The sequence below is a fragment of the Chroicocephalus ridibundus genome, chromosome 7, assembly GCF_963924245.1.
Source record: "Chroicocephalus ridibundus chromosome 7, bChrRid1.1, whole genome shotgun sequence".
Lineage (NCBI taxonomy): Eukaryota > Metazoa > Chordata > Aves > Charadriiformes > Laridae > Chroicocephalus > Chroicocephalus ridibundus.
The window spans coordinates 27,796,612-27,822,285 of NC_086290.1; the positions used below are offsets into that span (position 1 = coordinate 27,796,612).

Genomic DNA, 25,674 nt, shown 5'->3' on the forward strand with positions numbered 1-25,674 from the left:
GAAACAGTGCTCTCATGAGACCATTTTGCTGCACCGTTAGATACACGCAAGCCCAGGCAGGAGGTGTGATCGCTGGTACCGAGCGGGAGCTGCCCGCAGGCTCCTCTGTAAGGATGAGCTGGCTGAATTTATCCCTTGGCTGAGGGATGTACGGAGCAAGGCAGGGCCTGGCCCCAGCCTGCGCCCGCCCGGGGGAACCGTGCTGTGGGATCCCCGCGCCCATCCAGGGGATCCGCACTGTGGATCCCCGCGCCCGCCCAGGGGATCTGCACTGTGCATTCCTGACTCCTCGGTGTGCAGTGGTCAGGGTCACGACAACCCTAGGGCACCAACAGCTCCCATATGCAGCTGAGGAATTCTTTATTTTTGAATCCAACTATTAAAGGTGTGATGAACTTTATAACAACATTGCGTTCTTCGAACTTTATTAGCTGTGTGCTTATTTTCCTACAGAAAATTATTTTTCCTGGATATTTTTTGTTTGTTTGTTTGTTTGTTTCCCATGAAATACATCAAGTTCCCTGGGCCTCTGTAACCTGAGAGTTCACAGGACACACATTAAGCCTCACTGTTGCCTACAGCAGCAAAGGCCTTGACAGAGGTTTCTTTGTGGAGAAACTCTATGACACTCGTACTGTTTCAAAGGAGGTGGGTCACCATGCAGAGTACTGAGTCTCTGGTTAAAGGAGGCTGTTTAAAAATAAAAAAAATATTTCAGCAAAAGTATGTTATGGAGATACTGATAGGGTACAAAACTGGGGGGAGTGGTCGATACACCAGGGGGTCCTGCTGCCATCCAGATGGACCGGACAGGCTGGAGGATGGTCTGAAAGGAGCTCCAAGAAATTCAACGAGGGGACGTGCAAGAGTCCTGCACTTGGGGAAGAACAGCCCCATGCACCAGTACATGCTGGGGGGTGACCGGCAGAAAGCAGCTTTGCAGAAAATGATTTGGGCATCGTGGTGGACATGAAGGGGAACATGAGCCAGCAATGTGCTCTTGTGGCAAAGAGAGCTACTGGTATGCAGGGCTACATTAGCAGGAGAGTCACCTGGAGGACAAGGGAGAGGACCCTTCCCCTCCGCTCAAGACTGGTGAGGCCACACCTGGAGCACTGTGTCCTGCTCTGGGCTCCACAGTACAACAGAGACACGGACATACTGGGTGGAGTCCAGCGAAGGGCAATGAAGATGATTAAGGGACTGGAGCATCTCTCCTATGAGGAAAGGCTGAAAGCACTGGGACTGTTTAGCCCAGAGAAGAGAAGGCTCAGGGGTGGATGTCACAAATATGTATAAATAGCTGAAGGGAGTGAATGAAGAAGATGGATCCAGACTCTCCTCAGTGGTGCCCAGTGACAGGACCAGAGGCGATGGGCACAGACGGGAGGCTCCACCTCAGCATCAGGAAACACTTTGTAACCGTGTGGGTGACTGAGCGCTGGCTCCGGTTGCCCAGAGGTGTTGCGGAGTCTCCCTCCTTGCAGACATTCAAAACCTCGGCCCGGGGCAGCCCTGCCCGAGAAGGGGGGTGGCCCCGCCGGCCTGCAGAGGTTCCTCCCGTTCGGTGGCTCCGTGACACCGCCCCCGGCCGCGCTCCTCCAGGGGAGGAGGGGGGTCCGGCAGCGCCTCTCCTCGGCACCGGCTCTCGGTTCCTTTCTGCCTCAGTCCGTCCCACCCGCCCGCTGCCGCTCCGGGGGAGCAGGTGCTTGACTCCTCCAGGGTAGACGCACCGGTGCCCGGAGCGGGCCAGGAGGGAGGCTCTCCCCGGGGAGCGCGGTGCGCCGTACAGGCCGGCCAAAGGCGCTGAAGCCCGGCGTGGGGCGGCCGGGGAGCCCCGCCCGCCGCAGGCGAGGCCGCGGCCCTGACTGGGCGCGGGGAGGCGGGAGGGGCGCGCGGGAGGCGGAGGACATGTTGTCTCCCCGGCGGAAAGGGCGCTGCGGCCGTTCCCCACCGGCTCCCGAGAAAAGCCAACGGTCCCCGGCGGCCCGAGAGCTCGGCGGCCCCGCTATGGAGGAAGGCAGCGGCTTCCGCCTCTCGGCCGAGTGCCTGGACGAGCCGCCTAACAGCCGCGTCTTCGTGGTGCTGGGGAAGGACACCGGGGAGGCGCTGATCCGGGAGCGCTTCTCCCCCTTTGGGGACATCCAGAACATCTGGCTCCTGCGGGACAAGCGCACCAATGAGTCCCGCGGCATCGCCTTCATCAAGTTCGCCCGCAGCTCGCAGGCCTGCCGGGCCATGGAGGAGATGCACGGCCGCAGCCTGGTCCCCGACACCAAGCCCATCAAGGTACTACCGCCGGGCGGCGCCGCGCGGCCCCCTTCCTGCCCGGGAGCGGGGCCGGGGGCGAGCCAGCGGGGCCCGGCGGGGTGTCCCCCGTTTCCCTTCCCAGCATGGCGGCCGCGGAGGGCGGCAGGCCTCGGCCGCTGCGCCCCGAGCTTGACGCTTGAAGGTGGTGTTGGCCTACGCGGGGGCAACAGAGAGCGTCAGACCCCCTCCGTGTGGGGGTGTTGTCCCCTTTTGGGTCAAAACCCGGGGCATTTTTGGCCGCGGGGCTTGCGGGGTTGGCGGGGCCCCTCAGGAGGAGCTGCGGTGGGTCCCACCCTCGCCCGAAGTTCCCACGCATGGCATAAGCTGCAGCAGGCCTGGGGAGAATGCAGAACCTGGAAACTAGCTTTTTCTTTTTTTTCTTCTCTGTTTTAATCGTGAGGCAGTCTCTGTGGAGTATTCTAAGACAGTGTATTTTAAGTGTTTTAAGCAAGATCAACGTGGATAAATAGAACTGTCTTTGCAAATATATTTTGTATCTTGTGCACTATTAGGTGCACAATTAAAAATACCCCAAAACAATTATGGGGTATTTTTAATCTATGGTAGTTACTTGCTGGTAGCTTTCATCCTCTTGAATTGTTTTCATATTCCCCAAGTACTGAGAAGATACGAATGACTTTGAACAGTGAAAGAAGATTCCACGTGTTTCATTTGAAAAAGCAACCAAGTCAGTAAAATCTCTTCTGAAGAACTTACCATTAGAAGCCAAAAGATTGTATTCCTTGTATTCCTTACTCCCCTGCATGACTACTAAAAATATAATTTAAGAGCTCTGCAAAATCAGTTGCTGCTTTTGCATAAGAGGCTTATTTTGAAAGATGTTAGTATTTTTCTTATTTGGTTGGTTTGGGTTTTTGTGGATTTTTGCCTGGTTGTCTTCTGGGGTGCACTTCTGAGAGGAAATTTATTTCAATAATTAGAAAGGGTTTTAACAGTTACAGATGTGATGTTACGATCTTTCATAGAGCCCTGGACCTGCAGACTTTGGCCCAACTGAGCAGTGAACTGCAGCAGCAAGATTTTAATTAGCTGCTAGGCTTTTTTGTTTGTTTGCTTGCTTATTTTTTTTTTTACTACTGCTATACTAGGCCTGTTGCAGTAATGTGTTTTTTGCTACCTCACATGCCGCCTGTAACATGGGCAGTGCCGCTGAATCAGGCTTCAGTGTTCCTGACCATTCTTCATTATCCCCAGTGAGAACTTCTGCTGGCCTCTGTCCTGTTTGGAAAGCCATTTGGGGTGTATTATATTTGTAGGTCTTTGGTCACAGATGCATCTATGGTCAGAGATGTTCTTTTTTTTTTCCATATTAGGAAAGCTAGCTTATGTGAGAGAGAAGCACAAAGACTTGTTAAAACAAACTAAATTTATTGCTTGCTGATATGTGTTTAAGACCCTTTCTCCGGTAATTAATGTCTGTGTGATTATTTCATTAGGTATTTATTGCACAGTCAAGAGCTTCTGGAAGCCACAGAGATGTTGAAGATGAGGAGCTTACACGAATCTTTGTTATGATACCAAAATTCTATACAGAGGAAGATCTGCGAGAGAAGTTTAAGGTACTGGTCTGATATTTGTTAATTGTTATTTTAAATTGCCTTTGTCCTAATTTGTCAGAAGGGCTTAACACGTGGAACTTTAATGCATTTTCAAATACTATAAATTAGTATTTTTTAAAATTGTTCTAGATGTATGGAGACATTGAGTATTGCAGCATTATTAAAAACAAGACTACTGGAGAAAGCAAAGGTTTGGGCTATGTGAGGTATTTAAAACCATCCCAAGCTGCCCGAGCAATTGAAGAGTGTGATCGAGGTAAGAATCTGACTGAATTCTTTCAAGTTTTTCACAGTAAGTGTGAATCATCATTAATGTACCTGTAATTTTTAGTTTTGTTTGCAGGTAAATTATTTAGAATGTAAACACATTTTAAGACAAAGTTTTATTGCAAATAAAAAAATAGTATTATTGGCAGTCACTGAGAACAGTCACCTGATTACGCTCTTGCAGGACCAAGTTGCAAGTAAGATCAGTGAAAAGTGTTTGGAAATAGATACCGTTTTCTTTCGTGCATTAATATAGGCCTGTAATGTAGGTTTCATATACAGGAAAACCTCATTTTAATGTATCCCTGGGAATATGCATTTTTAATCAAATATATATGATATACAATGAATTTATATATAAAAATATATCATTTATTTAAGAACAAGTTCATCCTAATTAAAGTTTGGGGAGGTGTTTTTTGTTTGTTTTCATTTAACGTCATGATTAATCTGTTACAGAATGAAAGACTGTATGCTTTATGACCAACCAAACGCTCTAGTACCAAAAGCATGTTACTGAATATGAGTGAGTTCGGTGGAAGGCCACCAAGGTGGTCAGGGGCTGAAGCACATGAGGAGAGATGGCGGGAACTGGACTTGCGCCATCCAGGAGAGGAAAGGGTTTTGGGGAAATCTAACAGCAGCCTTCTGGTCCAACATGCTGTTAAATGGTCACTTAATCACAAATATGAAACAACTTTGTGTGTGCGTGTGGTTGGGGTATTTTTGGTGGTTTTTTTGTGGTTTTGCTTTTTTTTTGTTCTTTTTTCTCCAGTAATATACCTGGTGGTTCCACATCATGTCTGTCATAAGTGGTTCTACAAAAATTATGTTTGTGATGATTCTTGCATAGGAATATGAGTCTGAGATTGCTTGAGAGTTAAATTTTATTTCCTTTCTCCTGTGGGGTTAAAATTAAATTAGTTAGCCTGAGAGTAATACCTATTTCTTTCATAACAGTAAAACCTAGAGCAGCACAAGAGATGCATAAACTGCTGTTAGAGTATGGAAGTTCAGGTGATGGCCTCTGGAGTGCCCAGTCACTCTCACAGCAAGTACGCTCTGTTGCACTTAACTTGCGACTAGGAGTGGGTCTATGTGGAAGTTGTTAACTTTCATACAATTATTGTGGTAGACTTCAAGAGTTATAAACCAGTAATTTTCTGAAAGCCAGCACTTACTGGGTTTTCTGAATAATATATTTCTAAATACAATACTTGAGGAATGCAGATCTGGTCAGATAGTTCAGATGTGCTGAACTGTTGCTATATGTGTTGTTGTTTCTTTCAGGCTACAGGGCCATTTTGGCTGAACCTAAAAATAAGTCATCTGAGTCTCTTGAACATGATTATTATAGTAATAACACGAGGCAAGAACCAAGAGGAAATACACTTCCATTTTGTAAGTCATAGTTTTTTATACTAAAAATGAATTGTAATCTTGAGTATGGTCACAAAGTAAGAATGCAATTTGGAAGAAGGGAAGCTAACGGAGGCTTAGGTCAACACTTAAATAGTAGATTGGTTGTTGGAGTTAGAAACAAGCCAGGTGTTTAGTTTCTATATTTTTTAAGGCTGGCTCTGCTCTAGTTGGTCGATTATTTGGTGACTTATATTGGTGAAATAAATATGCTACTGTTAGCATATAATTGGATAACTTTTAAAGGTTGAATGAAAAATGAAAAATATGTGTGAAATGAAGGCATGCTAGTGTGATAACTTGAATTATTATTTTTATGTTGATTCTTGAGGTGGGCAGCCAGAGTTTTGTAGTTTTGAAAAAAACGAGAGCAGAATTCAAGAGTCAATCTCCAAACGTCTGTCAGTGGTATCTCGGCTTCCCTTTATCCAAGAGCAGCTGTTCGCCCTCTTTGATCTAGTACCGGGACTGGAATATTGTGATGTTCAGCGAGATCCTCATACCAATAGTGGTAAGTAAAAGTACAAAAAGATTTTTTTCTTTCTATGAAGGGAATGCCTTTTAATTTTCCTTCAATTCATTTGTATTGCAAAACACAGTACACTTGTTGGAAAGAATTAATGTTTTATGTTTCAATGGTTGCTGCTGTCACTGATGCATAAACCCAGAAATTCAGTTTTGTTTGAATCCCTGTTTACAGATAGCCTTAAATACCTTTATTTTTAGATAATAGAATCTCAAGAAGGACAGAATCAAAACCACGAGAAGTGGTTTTTTTGGTCAAACTAAGTTAATAGTTCTGGGCAGAATAAATGGAGAAAAAGTTTCAAAATTTATTAGACGTCTAGTTTAAATGTTCTCTAAACAAATCTTTTGAGTTTTCATCTTGAAATGGAATGACAGCGTGTCTGTGTGTAAAAGCTGACATGAGTTAACTGGATTAAATCATTCCAAAACAAATCATGTCTTGTATTGGAAGGATTGTTTTCGTTTAGTCTACGTGTTGTTTTGCTGTTGCTGAGATAAATGTGGAAGAGGTCTTTTCCCCAAGAAGCTTGAAATGGAAATGATTCAGAGAGTTAAAATGTAACTTTACAGTACTTCAGATTCACTGTTGATGGGATAATTGCATTTTAAAATGAAACTGTGTATGTTTTTGTTTCTAATTCAGACTTAGGGAAGAAGACGTGTTTTGACTTCTGTTGCTTTATTACCATCTTGTCAAGTTAGCATAAATATAGCTGATCTGTCACTAGTTAATTCCACTGAAATTTTCTTTACAAATATGACTGATATTGATATTAATTAATATGGTAAAAAGACGTAAGAATTTTGTATCAGCCGTGACTAATGTGGAGTTTAATCCTATTGCTTTATATGAGTGTCGTTTGTTCTTAGGATTTACCCATATTATACTGAAACTGTATGCACTGTATTTGTAGGGTACGCTGTGATTCAGTACAGTACTGCTGCGTCGGCAATATATGCCAAGTATAAGTTACACGGTTTTGAGTATCCTCCTGGAAATCGACTAACTGTCATTTTCCTAGAAGATGGGAGTGACAGCTCAGAGTAAGTCCCGGTGCATAGAGATAGAAAGTTGTAAGTTGTATTCTGGAGAGCAAAATTTAAAATAAATAAATAGATTTTTTAACATAAGAAGTAACAGCAGTGTCACTATGATCTTGCTTCATACTTGTAGATAGTAAGTTAAAATATATATTCTTAAGATACACTGGGAAATCTTGGATTTGGCAAGAATATTTGTAAATGTCTCTGTAATATGTGACAAGGCCGGAATGTGGGTTTTTTGATTATTTTTTTTGTATTAAAACAAGATTTGTGTACTTGATATCTTGGTTTGTTTGCGGTACTGCGAATAGTAGCCTTGTGAAGCACGTATGTAGAGTAAAACTGCTGGGTGCTGAGGATCTGATATCCCCACTGTATGGGGATCATGAGGTTTTACTTTGCCCATCTAATCTATTGCTATAATTTGAATGCCCATTACAAGTTGGAGTGGCTTACATACGCTCCTGCAGTGAATATTTTGGCTTAGTTTCATCCTAAAGGAATCTAGTTCATGTCAAACCTATTCTGGGATATGAATGAGAACAGTAAGGGGGGACAGTGGGAAGATTGACTTCAGAAGTGCATGTCTGATCTAAACTAAAAAAAATAAATAAATTCATTGCAACCACCCTTCTTGCAAACAATTTCCTTCATTCTTCAATAATTCCTACTGTCTCATGGCCCTACAACATGGGCTGTGAATCTATGCAAAAAGTGCAATTGCTTTTTCTTATTCTGCAACAGAACAAAGAAAAATCACTGGAAAATGAGAGCTGGAAGTACACTTTCTGTGATAGCATTCTGACTTCTGAATTGAATCTCTGTGCTTTTTATTGAAACCGGTGAAATTTTTCTGTCCCTTCTGCCTTTTAGACACCTTTCACAAATTGAACTGGGCTCTGTAGGGTTAATTTCCTCTCCCCCTTCCCCCCCCCGCCCCCGCTAGAGTATTAAAAAAGCAGAGTTTTTGTATCTCTATATGTAGAAATGTATGAGTGTTTTCAGTGATTTGCAGATAGCACATGTACTTTCAGATCATGTCTAGAGTGTCATGAAAGCCTGACTTGATTTTCGTTATCTACATGAGCTTACAGATTTCTAGAGATACTTTCATATGTGCATTAAAACTTATTTTCTCTTGCTGAATTTAAGATTACCGTAATTCAGCTCTTTTTAAAAAATAGTTTATTATGACTTCTGGTTGCAGACTCATCAGAAAAATGGCCACACAGCTGGTAACAGCACATGTGTCATCAGTGTTGCGGAATAACAATACAGTTGTTCAGCAGTATAGGACACCTCCTGTAAGTTAATGTAATGGATACTGTTAATGTTCTTCTGAATTGTAAGAAACTTCAGATATGCCAATGAAGAACACTGCTGACTTTCTTCTGTAAGTGTTCTAGATGCTACATTTTTAAGATGTACCTCTGGTTGGTTTGTACATTTTTATGCCTTGTAAAGGTGTCTGACCTTACCCGGATTTATTGTCCAATTTAATGAAATAACCAAAGCAATCAAATTAATTAAGATGAGAACTGGTAGAGCCTGCTTATATCCTGTGATAGGAACAAAAATTGTAAATAAAGTAAAATTACTTTCACCTCCCTGTTGGTTAATTTATACTTGCATTTCCCTCCCTGTTTCAGCAGGCGTTTGGAGGAACTTCTGGCTCGCAGTTACTCCAGCCCCAAACAGATGCCATACTTCCACCACACAAAAAAAAAGTTCCACCTGACACTTCTGTGAAGGAAAGGCTTTTCATACTTTTTCATCCCCATCCTTTACCTGTAAATGTACTGGAGGATGTGTTCTGGTAAGACTCCATTTACAAATAAGTCTTCTCGCACCAAAAAAATAACCATGAAACATTTAAAATAAATGTTGAAAATAAAAAAGATTGTCAAGAAAACTCTTTCCAGAAAAGACAGTGCACAGTGATTAATAAGTGATAAGTGATCAATGGGTAACAGTTGCTTTTTGAAACAAGAGTATAATAGAATTCCTCTTGAAGCATAGCTGCAATGTCAGCAGTTACAGCAGCTTTATTATTGATTAACATAATCTGAAGTAAAATGTCTAGTCTCATAATGTTGGGGTGGGTTTTGTTTGGGTTTTTTTAGCCAAAAAATGCGTTACTTCAGATTCTTATAGCCTAATTTATCTGGCATTTTTTTGTACATACTTCTATAAGGGATTTTAGTATTTTGATAAATTTCCACAGTAATTTAGGGGAATAAGTATAGGGAGATTTTTTTTCTGATATATCCTGAAACATTTTGATTGATTGTGTCTTATTGACACTATTTCAACTGTCCTTTCACGCTACCTCCCTATGAGGAGCAAGGACTTCAGAGACAATTTTTGCCATCTTAAAAACAAATCTGTAGTTCAGCTGCTCTCCAGTATTTTATATTATTTATTTTTAGTATACTCTTGAAGAAAAAGACATTTCCCTTTTCTAATAGCTGGCATTTGCAAAAAATCTTTTGAAAACCAAATTATTTTCAAAGCACCAGGAGAGGAAAAGAAATAATACACACTTTTTGTGGAATTTAAAACTGTACCTATTTGATATACTGGATTTTCTTAATCAGATGCTGGAGAAGAAGAAGGTTGTGCACCCCAGTCTTGACACATGTGTAACTTCAGTATGAAGCAAGCAGACTTTATTTTTTTTTTTAATTTATTTTTTTTTTAAGGAACTGTCTAGGAGCCTCCTGAGGACTTGGAAATATGGGCTTTTCTGTAAAGCTTTGGTGCTTGATTTCTGAGTCATTTCAGTGAGGCCTTTTCAAAGATGAATCACAACTGAACAAGTTCATTTAAGTGCGATGCATGTTTAGCCTCTAAATTGTCTGCTGGTTTGTGTGTGTGTTCTTTTTTGTTTTGTTTGGGGTTTTTTATTCTGTTTTTGTGGGGGTATTTTTGAGTGCCATTCAGTGTTTTGGGACTATGGTATTGATTAGCTTTACATAGTCTTTTAACTAAGAGATAAATCACTGCTGCTTGTGGTTCTATTGTAATATTCCATAGAAAATATTGCCTACGGACTTTTGGTTTTATTCCTATGCCTACCTGGAATTCTAGAGAAGGGAATAAGAAAATTGGGAGTTTTGGAAGAGGGCAGCACAAGAAAACACAGCATACATATGAGAATATAGTTTTTACAGCTCCCAAATCATATATAGTTCATATTGGGTAATTAGTATCTATGTTGCAGCAAAACCTGTAAATTATCTCATTTCTTTTTTTTTTTTTTTTTTCTTTTTTTTTTCTTTTTCTCCCCCCAAGTCGTTTTGGACACTTGATAAAAGTTTATCTGGTGGCTGGAAAAAATGTGGGCTATGCAAAATTTGCAGACAGAGCAAGTGCCAGTGATGCCATAACTGCGTTACATGGCAAGATTGTGAATGGTGTCAGACTTAAAGTAAGGTTGGCAGACTCGCCTACAGAAGAATCTAACAAACGACAGAGAACTTACTGAGCAGGTGAGTACCCAGTCTGAGCTGTTACTTAAACTGGTGTTCAACTCCTTGAAACAGTGATAGGCAAAGTATTTTGAAGTTAGCTATGAGCATGTAATGATAAACTTTAAATCGATTTTTAGCTAACAACTTGAAATTTAATTTGTGATATACGTGTCTGTATACATATATATGTATATATGGGTGTGTGTATGCTTATATATGCACACATACACTTTTAGTAAAAATCTATTTTTATAATTTTTGAACAAATATAAACCAGTTGATTAACATCAATCTGGATGTTCATAGAAATAGTCACTTTTTGTACATAAGAGTATCAGTAAACATTGAAAAGAGTATGCAAAAATAAACAGTGGAATTATGATCAGCTTGTGTGTGTCTTTCTTTCATTAAAAACACATGCCCTCACGATGGTGCTGGATGAAGATGCAGAGTTTAGTCCTTGAAGGGCAGAGGAGGGAAGGGATAAATTAAAAAACCATGGGAAGGACAGGGTAGGTTGTCAGGTGAAACCAAAGGTTTGGGGTATTTGGGTCATCTGGATACTTGGAAATCAGGCATAGCTGGAATGTGTGAAAGTGAAGAAAATACTGCAGAGCCTGTTGTGGTGGGACTGATGTGGATGTTTAAGATAATTGGTTTGAGAATGTATTAGTTGATGCTTAATGCCCTATGAAAGCTGTCTGAGCTCCCAGAGAGGTTTTTGTAGACTTCAGGGACCAAAATTCACTTGTTCTTTTAAAACATGGTTTGATTCAAATGGTATCTTTTTTCTTTTTTTTTTTTTTTTTTAATTTTTTTTAGCATTAGGACTATTGCCGAAAGAGAAATATCACTGGGGGAGGAAAGGCTAAGTCCTGTTTTCGACAAAGTAACTCACCAATATTACTGTAGCTTACAAATAACTTCAGTAGCCCTATTATCTTCATAAGGGACATGCAGTTTTGCTTTAACTCATTCAGAAAACATCACATGAAATCCTGAGTCTCTTCACATCAATATTTTACTTCTGACCTTCACTCCTTGTACCTTTCTTTGTGTAGATAGTCTTTGTGACCCTGGAGATGCCCACAGTGTTCTTTTCCTCCTTTTTTTCCTAAGGACTTTGATGTTGTTCTTTTGATAAGCAGCAGTTACTAAATGTGGCCTTAGCCTTTATACACAACTTGCTTTTTTTAAAAAAAATGGATTTCTAGCATTATTTTACTGCATTGAATTGTAAAAAAAAAGTTTAGTTTTAGCTAATCATCGGCTCTGGTGAACGCAATTTTAAGTAACGTGTACCCATGCTCTTATCTTTGTACAAAGGTTTTGTTTGTTTTTAATGTGACTCTTAGTTCCAATAATAAAAGGCCAGCCTCTTGGTCACTACAGGAAAAACTGTGATGCAAAGTGTAATGTAATACCAGGTCTGCCTTGACTACTTTTTACTAGAAAAGTGTACATACGGTACGCATCCAAAATTAGAAAGGTGATTTATCCTTACTTTTTCTTTCTTTGTTTTTAAGAAAGACAAGAGTGAGAAGACTGGGAGGTTCTCTTCTGATTGTCAATCTAAAACTGATTTTTTTTTTTTTCTTAATTTATACACGCGCGTGTGCAGGCATATGCAAGCATGCATTTTCCCAGATTTTTGAGAAGATTCTTTAAGGTCTCCAGCTGACAAAAGGTGCAGTTGGTCACCAATGGGATTTTCAAAAGGCTAAAACTTATTTATATTTCACATTATGTTTGAAAATTCTAATATATACCTATTACTGATTACTTAAAAACCTGAACTCACTTATAAGGTAAGGGTAGGACATACACACTTGCTGTTGTGCCATTTTACCTAATTAGAAGACTGGAGAAATAAGGTCATGTTTGAAGAATATTTTTACACATGCAAAATTACAGCAGAGCTCTTTGTCTTTTCCTAGTTTTTTTAAATTTCTGTAAATTTTCAAATAATAAAGAGTACTAGTTTTAGTTTGTTCAAAGATGGATACCCTAAATCTGTCTTGGGCAGATTACCTGTAATTCTGGTGCAAGTGACTGCTGAATATTTCCCTTCTGGTTGGCCTTTCATCTGCGGCGTACGTGCAATAACACAGGTAGAAGAGCTTTCTAAATGTATCATGTTACACCCTGTACATCAGGTTCCTGATCCTGAGTCTCTTAGCAGGTTGCCTTAGTATCTATCTCTTCTTAGGGTAAACAGACAAATTTACTTACTCTCTTTTTGTTCTTTGGCCGGTTTCTCAAATTCAAATGAAATGGTGCATAAAAAGAACGATTCCAGATGTGCTCCTTTTTAAGAGGGCTTGCTCATTTAAATCGAGCTTACCACTGTGTGACTCTGCATTGGACTGACTGCAGAAGTTTTGCAGTAGTTTAGAGGCTTGTATTTTGCTTGCAATTAAAGCTTTAAAGCGTGCATGTGAAAGGGGATGGAATTCTCTCTACATCTGAAATACTACCTTTTTTTTAAGATGTGAGAATATTAACTTGTGTTATTTTTGAATGGAGGAAATAATCTTAGCTAGAACTGTGAATTTTCACTTAAGGAAGTCATTGCCTTTTAAAAAAAAATTAATAAATCCTTTCTAAAGTCCAGTTGTATTGCTTGCCTCTTAGCTCTAACAAGGTGACTGGACTTCTGCAATAGTCTTTTCTATACAAGGTTCTGTGATTAAAATCCTTGATAAGATCTGTGAATTCAATAGAATCTATGTGAAAATAAATTTAATTCAATTGAATAATTCAATTTAAAGAAAATATTTATTTCAACACAGTTTTTATCTGCCTTTTTGAAGTTTTTTCCCCAATAATATTTTTCTTGTCTAATCATCTTTTTTAACATAATCTACAAAACTGTTTCTTTAAAATTTTTTATGATAATGGTATGCTACTGATAACTCTTTTGCAGTGTAAACTTCTGATCATAAGAATAGACTGTTATCTTACAATCACCTTTGTTTATCAGGAGAATTTGAATACATGTGTATTAATATTCTAAACTAATCCATCTAATGAATTTTGCAGGCTCTGGCTCTCCTACAAGTCAATGAAAATTGAATTGTTTATATGAGTAGTTAAAAATAACAGAGAAATGATGGAAATAAGAGAACCTTATTGGTCTGTAACTACTTTAAGTTCTAATGTAAGTTGTTTTGGGGTGAGGTTCTCCTCTCTTATATCCTCTCTCTAATGATTGAAATAATCACTTTAAACCATCTTTGAGTCGGTGTAGGCTTGAGAAGACAACTGCAATGCCTCCTTCTAGGCAGTTGGTAAAAGCAGAAGTGATCTTAATGTTCTCAGTGCTGGGCAGCTTGTGCTCTCTACTCAGGTTTTTGCATTGCTTTGAGTATTTTCATGAGAACCTCACTGCAATTGTCTGATGCCTAATGTGTAAATTAGATCATTCAAAAATAGAAGAGGGAGGAAAGAATTTGTAACCTTTCAGAAGAAGCTGTTGTGGAATTCTGATTAATCTCTTCATTGCAACCTATCAGTTCTATTTAAATATTACCACCCCCTCCAAAAAAAATCCCCCACCCCACAAGCTAAAACCAAAACCAAACCCCAGACTCCCAAACGCTTATTCTGTCATGAAAGACTTGGTTGTTTTTGTCTTTTATGATCCTTCTCCTGAAAAGAGATTTGATTTGCATTCTTTTTTTTTTTCAGTTAAAACTCTATTAAAATCCTGAAGTTTAACATGTATATTTATAATGATTTGTTTCTGTGTAAAAATGTTTTTTAAAAATTAATATACTCCAGAATAAAAAAAAAGTTAACTGTATTTTGGATTGACAGTATACCGCAGAAAAAGCGCTGGCTTTCACACACTGCTCAGAAGAGGTACTTCTCTAAATGCTAGAGAATCATATATCAAATTTTAATATAATTCTTCTAAATATATTAAAAGCTTATTTGTATGCTGTTGTAGCGATTATGTTTTATAATATATATATTTTAAAATAGGTATGTTGCTTTTTGATACTATTTTTGTACTTGTGTTTTTTCTGCAGAAACTAAATAATGACATGACCCTCAGCTAGCTGACTGACTGACTGAAAACGTGACTAGACATGGTTCCTGTGGACAGTGACAGCTTTTTTTTTTTTTTTTTAATTGTTATTTAGTTGATCGGTCTCCCTCTCTCCCTCTCTCCCTCTCTCCCTCTCTCCCTCTCTCCCTCTCTCCCTCTCTCCCTCTCTCCCTCTCTCCCTCTCTCCCTCTCTCCCTCTCTCCCTCTCTCCCTCTCTCCCTCTCTCCCTCTCTCCCTCTCTCCCTCTCTCCCTCTCTCCCTCTCTCCCTCTAGAGATATATATATATATATATATATGGTACTTCGCAGTTTTGAACATGCAGACCTGCAGTTTTGAAAATTATTTAGGCATTAAAAATTGTGAACTGGTGGTTGTTCTTGTAGTAGTCTATAATCTTGTATTACAGAAATATCTCTCTTGTGTTTAACTAAATTCCTCCTCTAAGATGGAAATTACAATGATGGGGGGAAAATAAAGGAGTCAGCGTTTTGTGGCTTGACTGGTTAATTGATAACGATTCATATTATAAGTGTTAAAATAGACAACATTTCTCATGATCCAAATTGCATTGAAAACTGAAGTACAGCAGTAAATTCAAAGAAAATGAAATAACTATTTCAAAAACTGCTAATAAATCTGACAGTATGAAGCTAGATTTAAGAAAATAGCTGTAATCAAGAAAATTATTCAAGTACATTCTTAAATATTTTGTTGATTTGGGCCAAAAGTATTCATTGTGCTTTGCATGCAGTTTAGTGAAAAGGACATTTGACTGTGGGTCAGACTACCAGAGCTGCTGATGTTTATCCTTTCTTACTCTGAGGTCTTTTGGTTATAACTGTGGGGAAAGTATGGAGTCTAGGGGTGAGTGTTTTTGTTCTGAGGAGCTGGGGTTTTTTTTGGTCTCTTGTTCTTTGAGGGTCTTTTTTTTTAAAGAAGCTTTCAATGCGTATGTTGTTTAAGTAAGAATTGGACCATTTAGCATTCCAGCAGGATGAAGAGGATTTTCAGCACTGATGAAGAGTAAATGAAGATAGCTCAAATAAGTATTTGCACAGATAACTGCCAAATACTTTTCTGTGTATTCCTGAGTACTACTTGTTGAATTGAAAATAACATGATTATTAAAATAATTTATATGGATAAAATTGATAAATTCTAGTTATATGCACAGTAGAAGACAAGCATGCTCTCAAATGCATCCTGCTTCCCAGCGTCTCCAGTCTTGGTCCCTTGATCATCGCTGTGGGGAGAAACAATGGAGCATCCTGTCCTTACCTCTGGCTCTGAGCACCTTCAGGCAGATTTCCTTCCAAGAAAGCCCTAGCCTGCAGGAAAGCAGGCGTGAGAATGCAGGTCTTAGTCCCTGAGTTACCAGGCATGGGATGGTGAACTGGGTTTCAGAGTAGATACAGCCAGCGTATACAACTTCAAAGTGATGGGAGAGTTACTTATATTGATAAGGGGGTGTTGGGTCACAGGGAAGACAGAGTGAATGACAGCCCATTGTGTATCTGGATAGTGGGGTTTATTTAAGAACCAACAAGATCTGAGCTTTTATCCTACCTTATAATTTCACGGATTTACTTGCTTTTCTCTGCTCCCCACCAGCAGTGTTAGGTTGCCATCATCTCGGATTCCCTGCCCAGCAGGGAGATCTGCTGTCAGGAGGGCTGGGCACAAAGTTGTGTTTGTGCCATGTGGCTGCTTAAAGCCACCGGCCTCAGGTCCCGCTGGCCAGTGTCCCTGGGGGGCCTTTGGCATTTGTTTCCATACAGCTCGGTGAGCTGATCACACCCTGTTCCATGATTCTCACCTGCTTCTCCAGCCCTTCTGCTTCTCCAGCCCCTTACTCATTCCAAGAACGCTACTTCTTATCAGAACCTTTCCTTGCAGCCTCCTTTCTGGTGCTCCAGGTCCCTGACTTTCCCAGTCCCAATAGTGAGTGTGCAGAAGCACAGCACTTTCTAATTGCTGTCTTGTGTCTCTTTATCAATTTAATCTATGTTTTTACCTACAACAGATGGCCTCCTTTTCTTGTTTTGTTTCTGTGTTTGTCAAAGGGAAGGAGGAACCCAGAAGGTATTTGGAAGTATCTGCAGTTGTAAGTAGCTGAAAGCTGTGGGTGTAACCCTTTTTAACTCTTCTCCGTTGTTTTACAACAGCAGAAGTCATGCACCCTTTTAAGCAATACTCCTGGCTGGGGATGAAGAGGAGGGAGCAGAAGAGCAGAGCCTTTGATACGATCTTTTTAACTGGCAGATAAGCGTACTCAAAACTTACAACTTTACCATTCAGCGCTTCACAGTCAGCAGTCCTAAAATACGGCTAGAATACAAACGTAGATGAGCCATCTAGTAATGTCATGAGACTTCACCTACTATCAAATTAATGCGATTAGAAGAATATTTACATGCAAAGTATGTAACCCTTCTTATGCAGCACATATTTGTAAAACATTTAGTAAATTGGTCTCTCATACAAGATACAGTCACATTCAACTAGTTTTTCTTTATTTCCTGCTCCCTATAAAAAGAAGTATCAATAAAAATATTTTTGTGTTAGAGAATATATATGAGAATGAGCACTGTCATTGCAATTGGTTCAGAAATTTGAATGACAGAAACTATGTATTTAAAAAGCCACAAAGCAGTGTTATTTCTTATGTTAAAAGAATATTAGCATTCAAATGCTCAAACGTTGGGAAGCTGCAGAATAAAGGTTGCCTGAGAAACCTCCTTTTGCTTCTCTCCATTCCCCTTGTACGTGTTACGATGCAGTCCTTGATGACTCACCAGCAGCTTTTTTCCCCCAAGAGCAGTTGTTTCATTCAGCACAAAGAACGAAACTGAATCAGGGCTGCACAGTTAAAGCAGGCTGTAAAATTCCTGCTTAATTTGTTGTAGAGGTTAGAAATAATACAGTGAATAAAACGGGCTTACGGTTGAGCCTGGAGAATGGGATCCTATCTCTGCCCCTGGCCCATAGATTGTGAGGGAGGTTGCAATTTCTCTTGGGTTCCTCTGGAAAAGTCCTGTTTGGGGTTGATTTGGGTGTGGGTTTGTTTCAGGTTTTGTTGGATTGATTGCTTTTTCCCCCCCGCTTATCCTCGCCATAAATTTTGAGTAGAATCTGGAGCTTTCCTGTATGTGCACAGGGGAAATAATTCTGCCCAGGTTGCCATAGATCCAAAACTCCAGAACCATCAAGCAGCACCTTTGCAGCCGTAACTGTACACTGTACATGTGCAGTGAGTACAATATTTTTAGAAAGCATCAGCCCTGCTGTGCCAACGCGTCAGAGATACTGTGCTCATGCAGTGGGTCTGACACGTGCTGCTGAACGTGTGTGGTGACGCATCTGCATGTTAGGAGTAAGCGAAACAACGCCTACAAGGGGTGCGGTGTGGTGCCAATGCAAGCATCTTCTCAGGGTAGCTGCAGATCTTTACTGTCTTTATTGAAGAGAGTGCTTTAAAATACATGATGATGGTAGGCGTGTTATTTAGGTGCCAGGTGAAATGCTGAGAATCTCTGCATGGTCAGTTGAAAAAAGGAAAAACCTCCTCATTTATGTGCTTGAATCGGCCTTTTTGATGAGTCCTATCACAATCCCCCAGTCTATCGTGGCACTGAAGGTGGATGCCTGTGCATTTAGGTGATGTGAACGCTCAAAAATGAAACGACTGGTGTCTGAGCTTAGCCATCTTTCTTGGGAAAGAAGAATCATCTGTTAGAATGATCCTAACAGCTACTTGAGGGAGCATTCAGCGCACACAGAGGGTTAAAAGATACCCTTTACAACTTGAAGCCATGTTGCAAAGTAGAAAGAACAGTGCCGTTTTCTAATTGTTCTCAATCCTGTTTCTATTATTGCATGTCTGTGGAAATAGTGGGCCACTGCGCTCCCCTGGGCACGGAAGATCAGTGCTCTGTATGTTGTCCTGCTTGGGGCTATGGAGCTCTTCTCCCTGCCTGTTTGTTTAGGTCTTGTACTAAAGAGAATTGGGCTGGTACTCAGAAGAAAGAAATTCCCCATTTTAAGTACTGAGACTTTGAGATACCCTAAGAAGCAACTCTGCAAGCAGACAGTATCTTTCATTTTAGTCCTTGTTGAACCAGTCTATTTGGTGACTCGCATGTAGTCATTTGTAGCATTCTGGTAATGTTTTTTAGAAGATCCTTAAAAGCAAAATTTTTACTTTCCCTCCTTAGAGTTCAGTGTATTTCCCGAAAGCGTTGATGTACTAGCCTTCTCCAGCTAAATACCAATTGTGTACATTTTGCTGAAGTCACCCAGCATTTTTGATTGGATATGATATTAATCACTCCCTGTTTAAATTGTCTTAATGGCACTACTGATTAAGTGGCTGGTGTGCTGCTTTTCTAGGTCATTTCATTGGTAAGAAAAAACTGTCTGCGGAGAGGATGAGCACTAGGATCCCACACTGGAAAAAACTGTGTCATGTTTATTCTTTTTGCTGGTGGTTAGTGAATTGGCTAAAACCGTAAGGGTTTTTTTGTGTGTTGTTTTGCAGTAATAGTGCTTTGAAGTTAGTAAGTAGAATTTAGTATGCTTATCTGTAAGTGACTTGGATTTCAGCTGTGTTCATCAGCCGTAGTTTCTGGTAGTGTTGAACAGGGCTTTTGTACCTTTTGAAAATGAGATAATACATATTTCATACATTATGCTTAATGACATCCAGTATAAATTATTTTACTTATTGAGTCATAACCGCGTGGTCAGCAGAGGAGCCTTTTGTTTGTGTAACTGGAGAAAGACAATAATTTGCTTGTGTTGCCTGAACGTCTACTTTAGAGTATTTCTGATCTTTAAGTGAAAAAAGCCCATTCTCAAGAGGGACGTGCATTCCAAACGGGATCCGTGAGTCGGTGATTGCAATTAGTTCCCTTCACTGGTCTTGTGGCTCCTACCTGAGACCTTCTTCTTTGGTGGTACAGACAGCTACTGAGTACCTCTCGTGGGGGCAGAGCCCAGCTCTGCAATGCACAGTGGAATTGGATTTCTTTCACATCTTTCCTCTTTCTTCCTGTTAATGGTCCTTTTTCTGACCCAGGGTACTCTGCCACGTTGTTTGTGCTCTGTCTACAGAGATACCATCTGATGCCTGCAATGCCAGGCACCTCCACTCCTTCAATTACTGTAGCAGCAAGCGAGAGACAGAAGAAGGAAAAATCTTATATAAGTGGAAGCTGTTGAAGGTGAAAACAGCACGCAATTATGTGCACAGCTCCAGTTCAGGAAAACTATTCATTTCATGTTCTCACCGTACCATTTTTCTAAACTTTCCATCTCTATTTGTTAAACATTCACTTAAAACTTTGTGAAAGGTTCTGCCCAAGCGTTTCACAGAGTGTCAGATTTGAACTGCGGCTGGACTGGTGAATGTTCTCCAAAATAAACGGGCGCAACAATTGTAAATGAAAGAAGAAAAGAGTTCCCTACGCCAAGTTCTCAGGACACCAGGACAGCAAAGGGACAGGGGGCGACGGCGGAGCCCGCCGCGCTGCGAGGCCATCCCCCCTGTTCCAGCAGGGGTCACTGGTCTCCTGGATGTGCGGAGGGAGGCTGCAGCTCAAACTTCACGCTGCTTCGGAAAATCTTAACCCTCTTCTAAGGTAATCGACCTACGTATAGAATTTCTTAACCAAAAGTTGTGGGTTTGGTTTGGTTTGGGTTTGGTTTTGGTTCCGTCCCCCCCCCCCCCCCCCCCGCAGATGGAGAATTATCTCAAGGTGTATCAATTTCAAGCACATAAAATACTTTCATGTAACATAATAATTAATATTTAATAATAACTAAAATAATTTTAAGTAATTAAATTAATTAATTTAAAAGTAATTGAGAGAAGACAGAATCCTAGTTTAACTTGCATCTTTTCTCTGAATTGCTTTTAAGCCATTAATTTCTTCCTAGCATCTTAATTTTGAAATACAAATGGTCTGTTTTTGCTATTTCTGTGGATTTTTTTCTTGCTGTTCCAGAGGCTTTTCATAGTTTTGCAAATGCAGGATTAACCAAATAGTTTTAACGTTATCATGCCTGGCATGAAAATTCTCTGTGAGACACCTGAAAACACCACATACAGAACAGCTATTTATACCATTTCTTGGCATTTTTGCGATTTCTCTGTGAAAGAATGAGTGAGATAATGAGCAGGACTAGGAAGAGAACCAGAGGAGAGAGGGACAAAATAAAGGAAAAATAAGGAAGATGATAAAAGAGGAGTTCTGCTTTTGAGACAACAGAACAGGAAACAGTCTAATAAGAGGTAAGGGATGGGAGGGGTTCCTGAGGGCAGGTCAATTCAGATATTGGGAAAAGCAGGATAACCCAAATGATTCATACCTTGAGACTGAGAAGATGGAGGGCACTGTGGTGCTCTGGAAGCCAAATGCTTTAAGATTAGGTTGGGTGTAGGGATTTGGAGTCCTTTGGATGGATGTCTATCACCAATGAACCACAGAAGCGCCTACGTCAATCTGGAGTCACGTCATTCTTTTGTGTCTTATTTCTCCTTTGTTTTGAAATACACTGATTGCCGTGCACCACTGCACATTTCATATGCACATATTGAATCTTAGGGCACCAGGATTACTTTTTAAAGCAATATCTGTTATTAAAAGAAAAAGTGTGCTTTCGGTTGAGCTCCTTTATGTTGTTGGGCAATTTCTCCTTCACCCCTCTGCTGAGTGGTGGTTCTGTTCCTCCTCCTTGCGCCGGCAGCACCCCCCGGCTGCAGCTGTCTTGCGTTCAGGGAACAACTTGCAGCCCAAATTCGCATCAGGTTGCTCATCCACAGCCTCTGCTTTTGGCAGGAACAAGCCCAGCCACAGAAGCTTGGGTTACAGGTGGGATCAGGCCTCCTGCAGCCAGCCTGGTGCTGTATCGCACTCCAGAAACTCCAGGTGGTTCCAGATGCTTCGGGGAGCTCTGGTAGCTGAAGCTGTGGAGACAAAAGGAGGCAGCTCTGTGTCAGGCAACTCTGCTGGGTACCAGAGCAGAGAGGAATGTGCAGCTGAATGTAACATAAACCACGGTTCAGCTGCTCACTGTGCTTGGTTACGGATGCTTTAAAGGAAGCTTTAAGGAGAAGTTGCTTGGAGGGATGATGGCCTTTATGCCCTTGGTACTCTGTAAACATCATAAATCACAGCTTGAAAATAACACTTCAGTACTGTGCAATCCACATATCTCATAGATGGTGGGGGTGTTGTTTTGAACTATACATGGCACTGTCAGATTAATTAAATATTGATAGGAGACTTTTATTTCATCTACTTCAGCAATATGCATCTGCCTGCTCTCAAACCTTAATTCTCTTCTTACGGATTTTTCTTTTGAAAGTCTGCAAACTCTGTGGGGCTTGGGAAGGTGGGGATTCACCCGGCGTGGAGTGTTCCAATATAATGCTAACGTGCAACATCTGCAGGACCTTACCGAGACTGAGGAGTTAACTGCTCACCAGACCCTACTCTATATTTAGAGAAAGCATTTACAAATCTTGAGCACGGGAGTGCAGAAGATACCCTGGGAATTCTTCCAACTCTTCTGACCGAGTTCTGTCTTCGGAAAGTGCTAATGAGTAACTTTTTTTCTGATGTCATTTTAAGAAATCCAGGACAATGATAACAGACCATATTCAGTTACGTGGACATCAAAACTCTATTGGAAATGCAAATATATATGCAGGAAATATTTTCCGAAATTGAAATTATAGGCAAATTCACAATCAAAATTGCAAGATTGCTGAAAGTTATTTTAAGTATCAGAGTTTTTATTGTCCTCATCCTGGGCACACTAAATCCCCCTCCTAATATGTCTGTTACATCTAAGGATAGCAGGAGTGAAGTTATATTTAATCAGCAAAACAAAATCAAAGGCAGTGGCATGTGAAAACATACACTGTATGTCTTGACTCACTGATGTTTTAAACTTTTAAACAAGTCCACAGAATTCACTTCTATTCAGGGTTCACTTCTGTTCTAATAATGCGGTGGGACACTAAAATTTGCTGACTGTCTTCTCCGTGACAACACACCAGCTTAGCTACTTAAAATTATTGCCAGAATTTTGGACACAGGTTATGCATACATAGGGTATCACAGTAGGTTTTTCCTTGCCCTGTTCAAAGGACAAGGATACAAAGATAGCCTCAATGCCTGTACATAACAACATTCTTGGAATTTTATCCTGGAGACATTCTGAAACTGTTTGAAACTGGCTAATCTCTGTTGTGGCTTTGGAAAAGTAAATTATGTAGTTCTCAGAGAGTGCAGAAGAAACTGTACTGCTGTGACCCTTTGTAAACCTATTCTATGGGAGATATTGAGAGAAAAGTTTTTTAAATATTGAAGTTTTAAAGAATTTAGTCTATAAAAGAAACTAGAGTGCTGGTAATAGCCAGCAGGGCTATAAGGGTTGTAGTAACAACCAGAAACTTCTTTCTCTTTGTTGTTGTTTAAAATGCATAGCTTGAAGTGTTTATACTGCTTTGGTTTTGCAGTCTACGCAGTAAAGCAGTCGCATGCATTCTGCTGAAGATGAGGCCATATGACTACTAGCCGTTGCCGAAATCAAGTAGGAAACAAACTCTTATCCTTATATTTGAGTGAAGATAACTACTATACAGAGTAACAACCATACAGATTTTGTTTATATGAGATTTAATCACTACAGCTGATTTATCATATGTTTGTCTTCAGGGATTCCTGGAGTTCTGCCAAACTGCATTTCAGATCTGCTTCTCAGATTTCTAGTTTCTTGTATTTAATTGGGATATTCTTAATAGGACTCTCATATATTGTGATTATCTATGTAAGATGTTTACCTGTTATTTACTTTTAAAACATCTCTGGGTGGTTCTACTTCCCCTTCCAGTTTCTTCAATGACACTAAATCACTGTCCTTTTCTCTTCCAGGATGTCCAGGAATGGTTTACATTTTACTCCTGTGATGCTCTATGAATATGGTAAGTATTCTCATTATATTCTATGCATGTTTTATGTTGTTATGCTTCAGGACTTCTCTTGCTATGTACTGCCCCAATCTTGTATAAAGGAGAGCAAAAAATGGCGCTGAAATGAATAGACCGGTGCATGTGGATTATTGCTACTGAAACCAAAGAGCAAAATGTTGAGAAGATAAAAAACAGTTTTTCCAGATTCTCTTCAGGGGAATGGAAAAACGCCCAAATGGGAAGATGAAGAACTAAGGGCCTGATTTTACTGCCAGGGAAAGGCAGGAGTACGCTTTCATACCTCGAGTTGTTGCTTGTCCTTGGTGTCTTGCAGCGAACTGAGCAGAAAGAAAAGAACAAACCATCTGAATGGCTGTACAGGACCAGCATAAAGGTCCATTTAATCTGCTGTCCTGCTCTCCACAGCGGCTGGAAACCGATGCTTGAAGAGAGCATTGAAACAGGGCAGATAAAGAGTGTCCTTTCCTGGGCAACTTTCATCAGGCAACGGCAACGGCACGCAGCTTTTAAGCAGGAACTGCAACGGAAATTATTGTACTTAACAGCCACAGCTATCCTTCATTCATTTGTATAATCCCTGCTTAAAAACACCCGTCTCTTCAACTCCATAGTGTTGTACAGCAGCAAGCCATCTGATTTAGTAGCACTTTGCATGGAAAAGTTCTTCCCAGTTGTTTTAAACCGGCTGCCTCATCATTTACTAAGTCTCCCCGAAGTCTTGCGTGACGCAAAATAGCGCGTGATCGTTTCCTGTCAGCCTCCTACATAGCTTTTCGGGATTTTATAGATCAGAAGATTTTACAGATCAATCCTTTCTCAGTCTGTTTTCCAGCTAGAAATTATCTCCTCGCACAGATGTATTTCCATACCTTTGCATATATCCTTTTAGGCGCGTACGTGCATTTTCTAGTTCCACATTTTCATGTGAAGGAACCGGAACTGTACACAGCGCTCCAGCGCACAAGAGATTTACATAGGGGTGTAATGAGCTCTTCTGCTTTGTGCTCGGCTGCTTTTGGAGTAATTTCTAACATTGTTTGCCTTTTGGACTACTGCTGAGCAGCAAGCTAATGTTTGCAGAAAACTACTCACAATGACTCCAAACGATAAAGGCTAATTTAGAGCCCATTATTAGGTATGTTTAGTTAGGGTTATTTTCATTATTGTTTACATTAGTTTGCAGTTATTGACATAGACTTTCAGCTGCCGGCTCAGTGCCCTATCACTCACCATTGTCAGGCCCTTCTACGACTGCTCAGAGTCAGCTTTTGTTTTGCTTACCATGAGAAATTTTGCATCATCAGGGAACTGTGAAGATCCTTAGTCCTCACAAAAGTAATTTTAGGCTATTTTGGTGCAACAGCGCTCGGCCAGAAGTATTCTAATAATCCAGCCCTATGGAGGACTCAGAGAAGAAGCTAAATGCTAAATAACGGTGCATCGGGTGGTCAGTATGTGTGAAACAAAGAGGACATTGATCTGGTTTCCTACGCAGAATGGAATTACCTGATGTCGGTCCTGGTGGCAGCTGTGCTTTCTGATTCTTGGAGAGGCCTCTTGAGTCTTCTGGTGCTCCTGTACTCTGGGGCACATCGTTTCTATCTCGCTGGCGCTTGGCTTTTGCTGCCTTTACAGCATGTACCTGCTATGAGCCTCCCGCTGCCTCCTGAATTCTCCCTCCGCCTAATTTGTTTTATTATCTTCACACACTCTTTGATGCTCTTTGGTGCTCTACTTCATGCTCGTTCTCCAAAGCATTTCCAGTTCACTGGTTACAACTGCTGTACTCTCACGGTTTTGCATAATTCAAATTAATTTGCAAAAAAAGACAAGGTGTAATTTGCAAAAATCTTTAATAAAAACATGTGTTTTCTTACCTATGCCTTGCCTAAGGGTACCATTTTGCCAAACACACGCAAACCCTAACAATAAACAACAGCAAAGAAACAATATTCCTACTAGGTGAGAAAATAAAAATATTTTCTTAAGATTCAGTA

At 40.5% G+C, this 25,674-nt stretch overlaps 2 protein-coding genes across 13 annotated transcripts in view; one reads left to right on the forward strand and one right to left on the reverse strand.

Annotated features, from left to right (window-relative positions):
• Nucleotides 1-25,674, reverse strand: part of LOC134518163 (cytochrome c, somatic-like) — a 56,012-nt gene that overhangs the window by 6,217 nt on the left and 24,121 nt on the right. Inside the window, exons 1-2 of one of the 4 annotated variants that reach the window (XM_063340511.1) lie at nt 23,958-24,078; nt 21,046-21,643 (exon numbers count right to left, since the gene is read on the reverse strand). The exons of 1 other annotated variant lie outside the window; for it this stretch is intronic. Coding sequence is in view for 1 of the 3 variants with exons in the window: in XM_063340514.1 (XP_063196584.1) it covers nt 21,490-21,643 (154 nt within the window). In the remaining 2 variants the exon portion in view is untranslated. Of the gene's footprint in view, nt 1-20,561; nt 21,644-23,957; nt 24,079-25,674 lie in introns of those variants that run through there. 2 more of the 4 variants (XM_063340512.1, XM_063340514.1) reach the window with 2 other exon arrangements.
• Nucleotides 1,579-24,123, forward strand: RBM45 (RNA binding motif protein 45). 9 transcript variants are annotated; one of them, XR_010071889.1, is made up of 12 exons: nt 1,579-2,289; nt 3,768-3,890; nt 4,020-4,146; nt 5,448-5,558; nt 5,908-6,087; nt 7,019-7,148; nt 8,356-8,452; nt 8,798-8,964; nt 10,443-10,639; nt 19,789-20,315; nt 23,619-23,668; nt 23,991-24,123. XR_010071889.1 is itself a non-coding variant. In XM_063340508.1 (10 exons), exons 1-9 carry the CDS (start codon nt 1,912-1,914, stop codon nt 10,633-10,635), a joined length of 1,506 nt encoding a protein of 501 aa, XP_063196578.1. In that variant the 5' UTR covers nt 1,579-1,911; the 3' UTR covers nt 10,636-10,639; nt 19,789-20,383. The 9 variants fall into 9 exon arrangements, 6 of the variants coding, with proteins under 6 accessions (XP_063196578.1, XP_063196579.1, XP_063196577.1 ...); XR_010071888.1 differs by lacking the exon at nt 19,789-20,315; XR_010071887.1 differs by lacking the exons at nt 19,789-20,315; nt 23,619-23,668; nt 23,991-24,123 and adding exons at nt 13,664-13,781; nt 14,656-14,931.

Excerpts from the sequence above, each read along its gene's own strand:
- RBM45 (XM_063340508.1), top strand. The coding sequence starts at position 1,912 with ATGTTGTCTCCCCGGCGGAAAGGGCGCTGCGGCCGTTCCCCACCGGCT. Across the intron at positions 2,290-3,767 it reads CCGACACCAAGCCCATCAAG|GTATTTATTGCACAGTCAAG; the intron begins GTACTACCGCCG and ends TTATTTCATTAG. Across the intron at positions 7,149-8,355 it reads GATGGGAGTGACAGCTCAGA|ACTCATCAGAAAAATGGCCA; the intron begins GTAAGTCCCGGT and ends TTCTGGTTGCAG.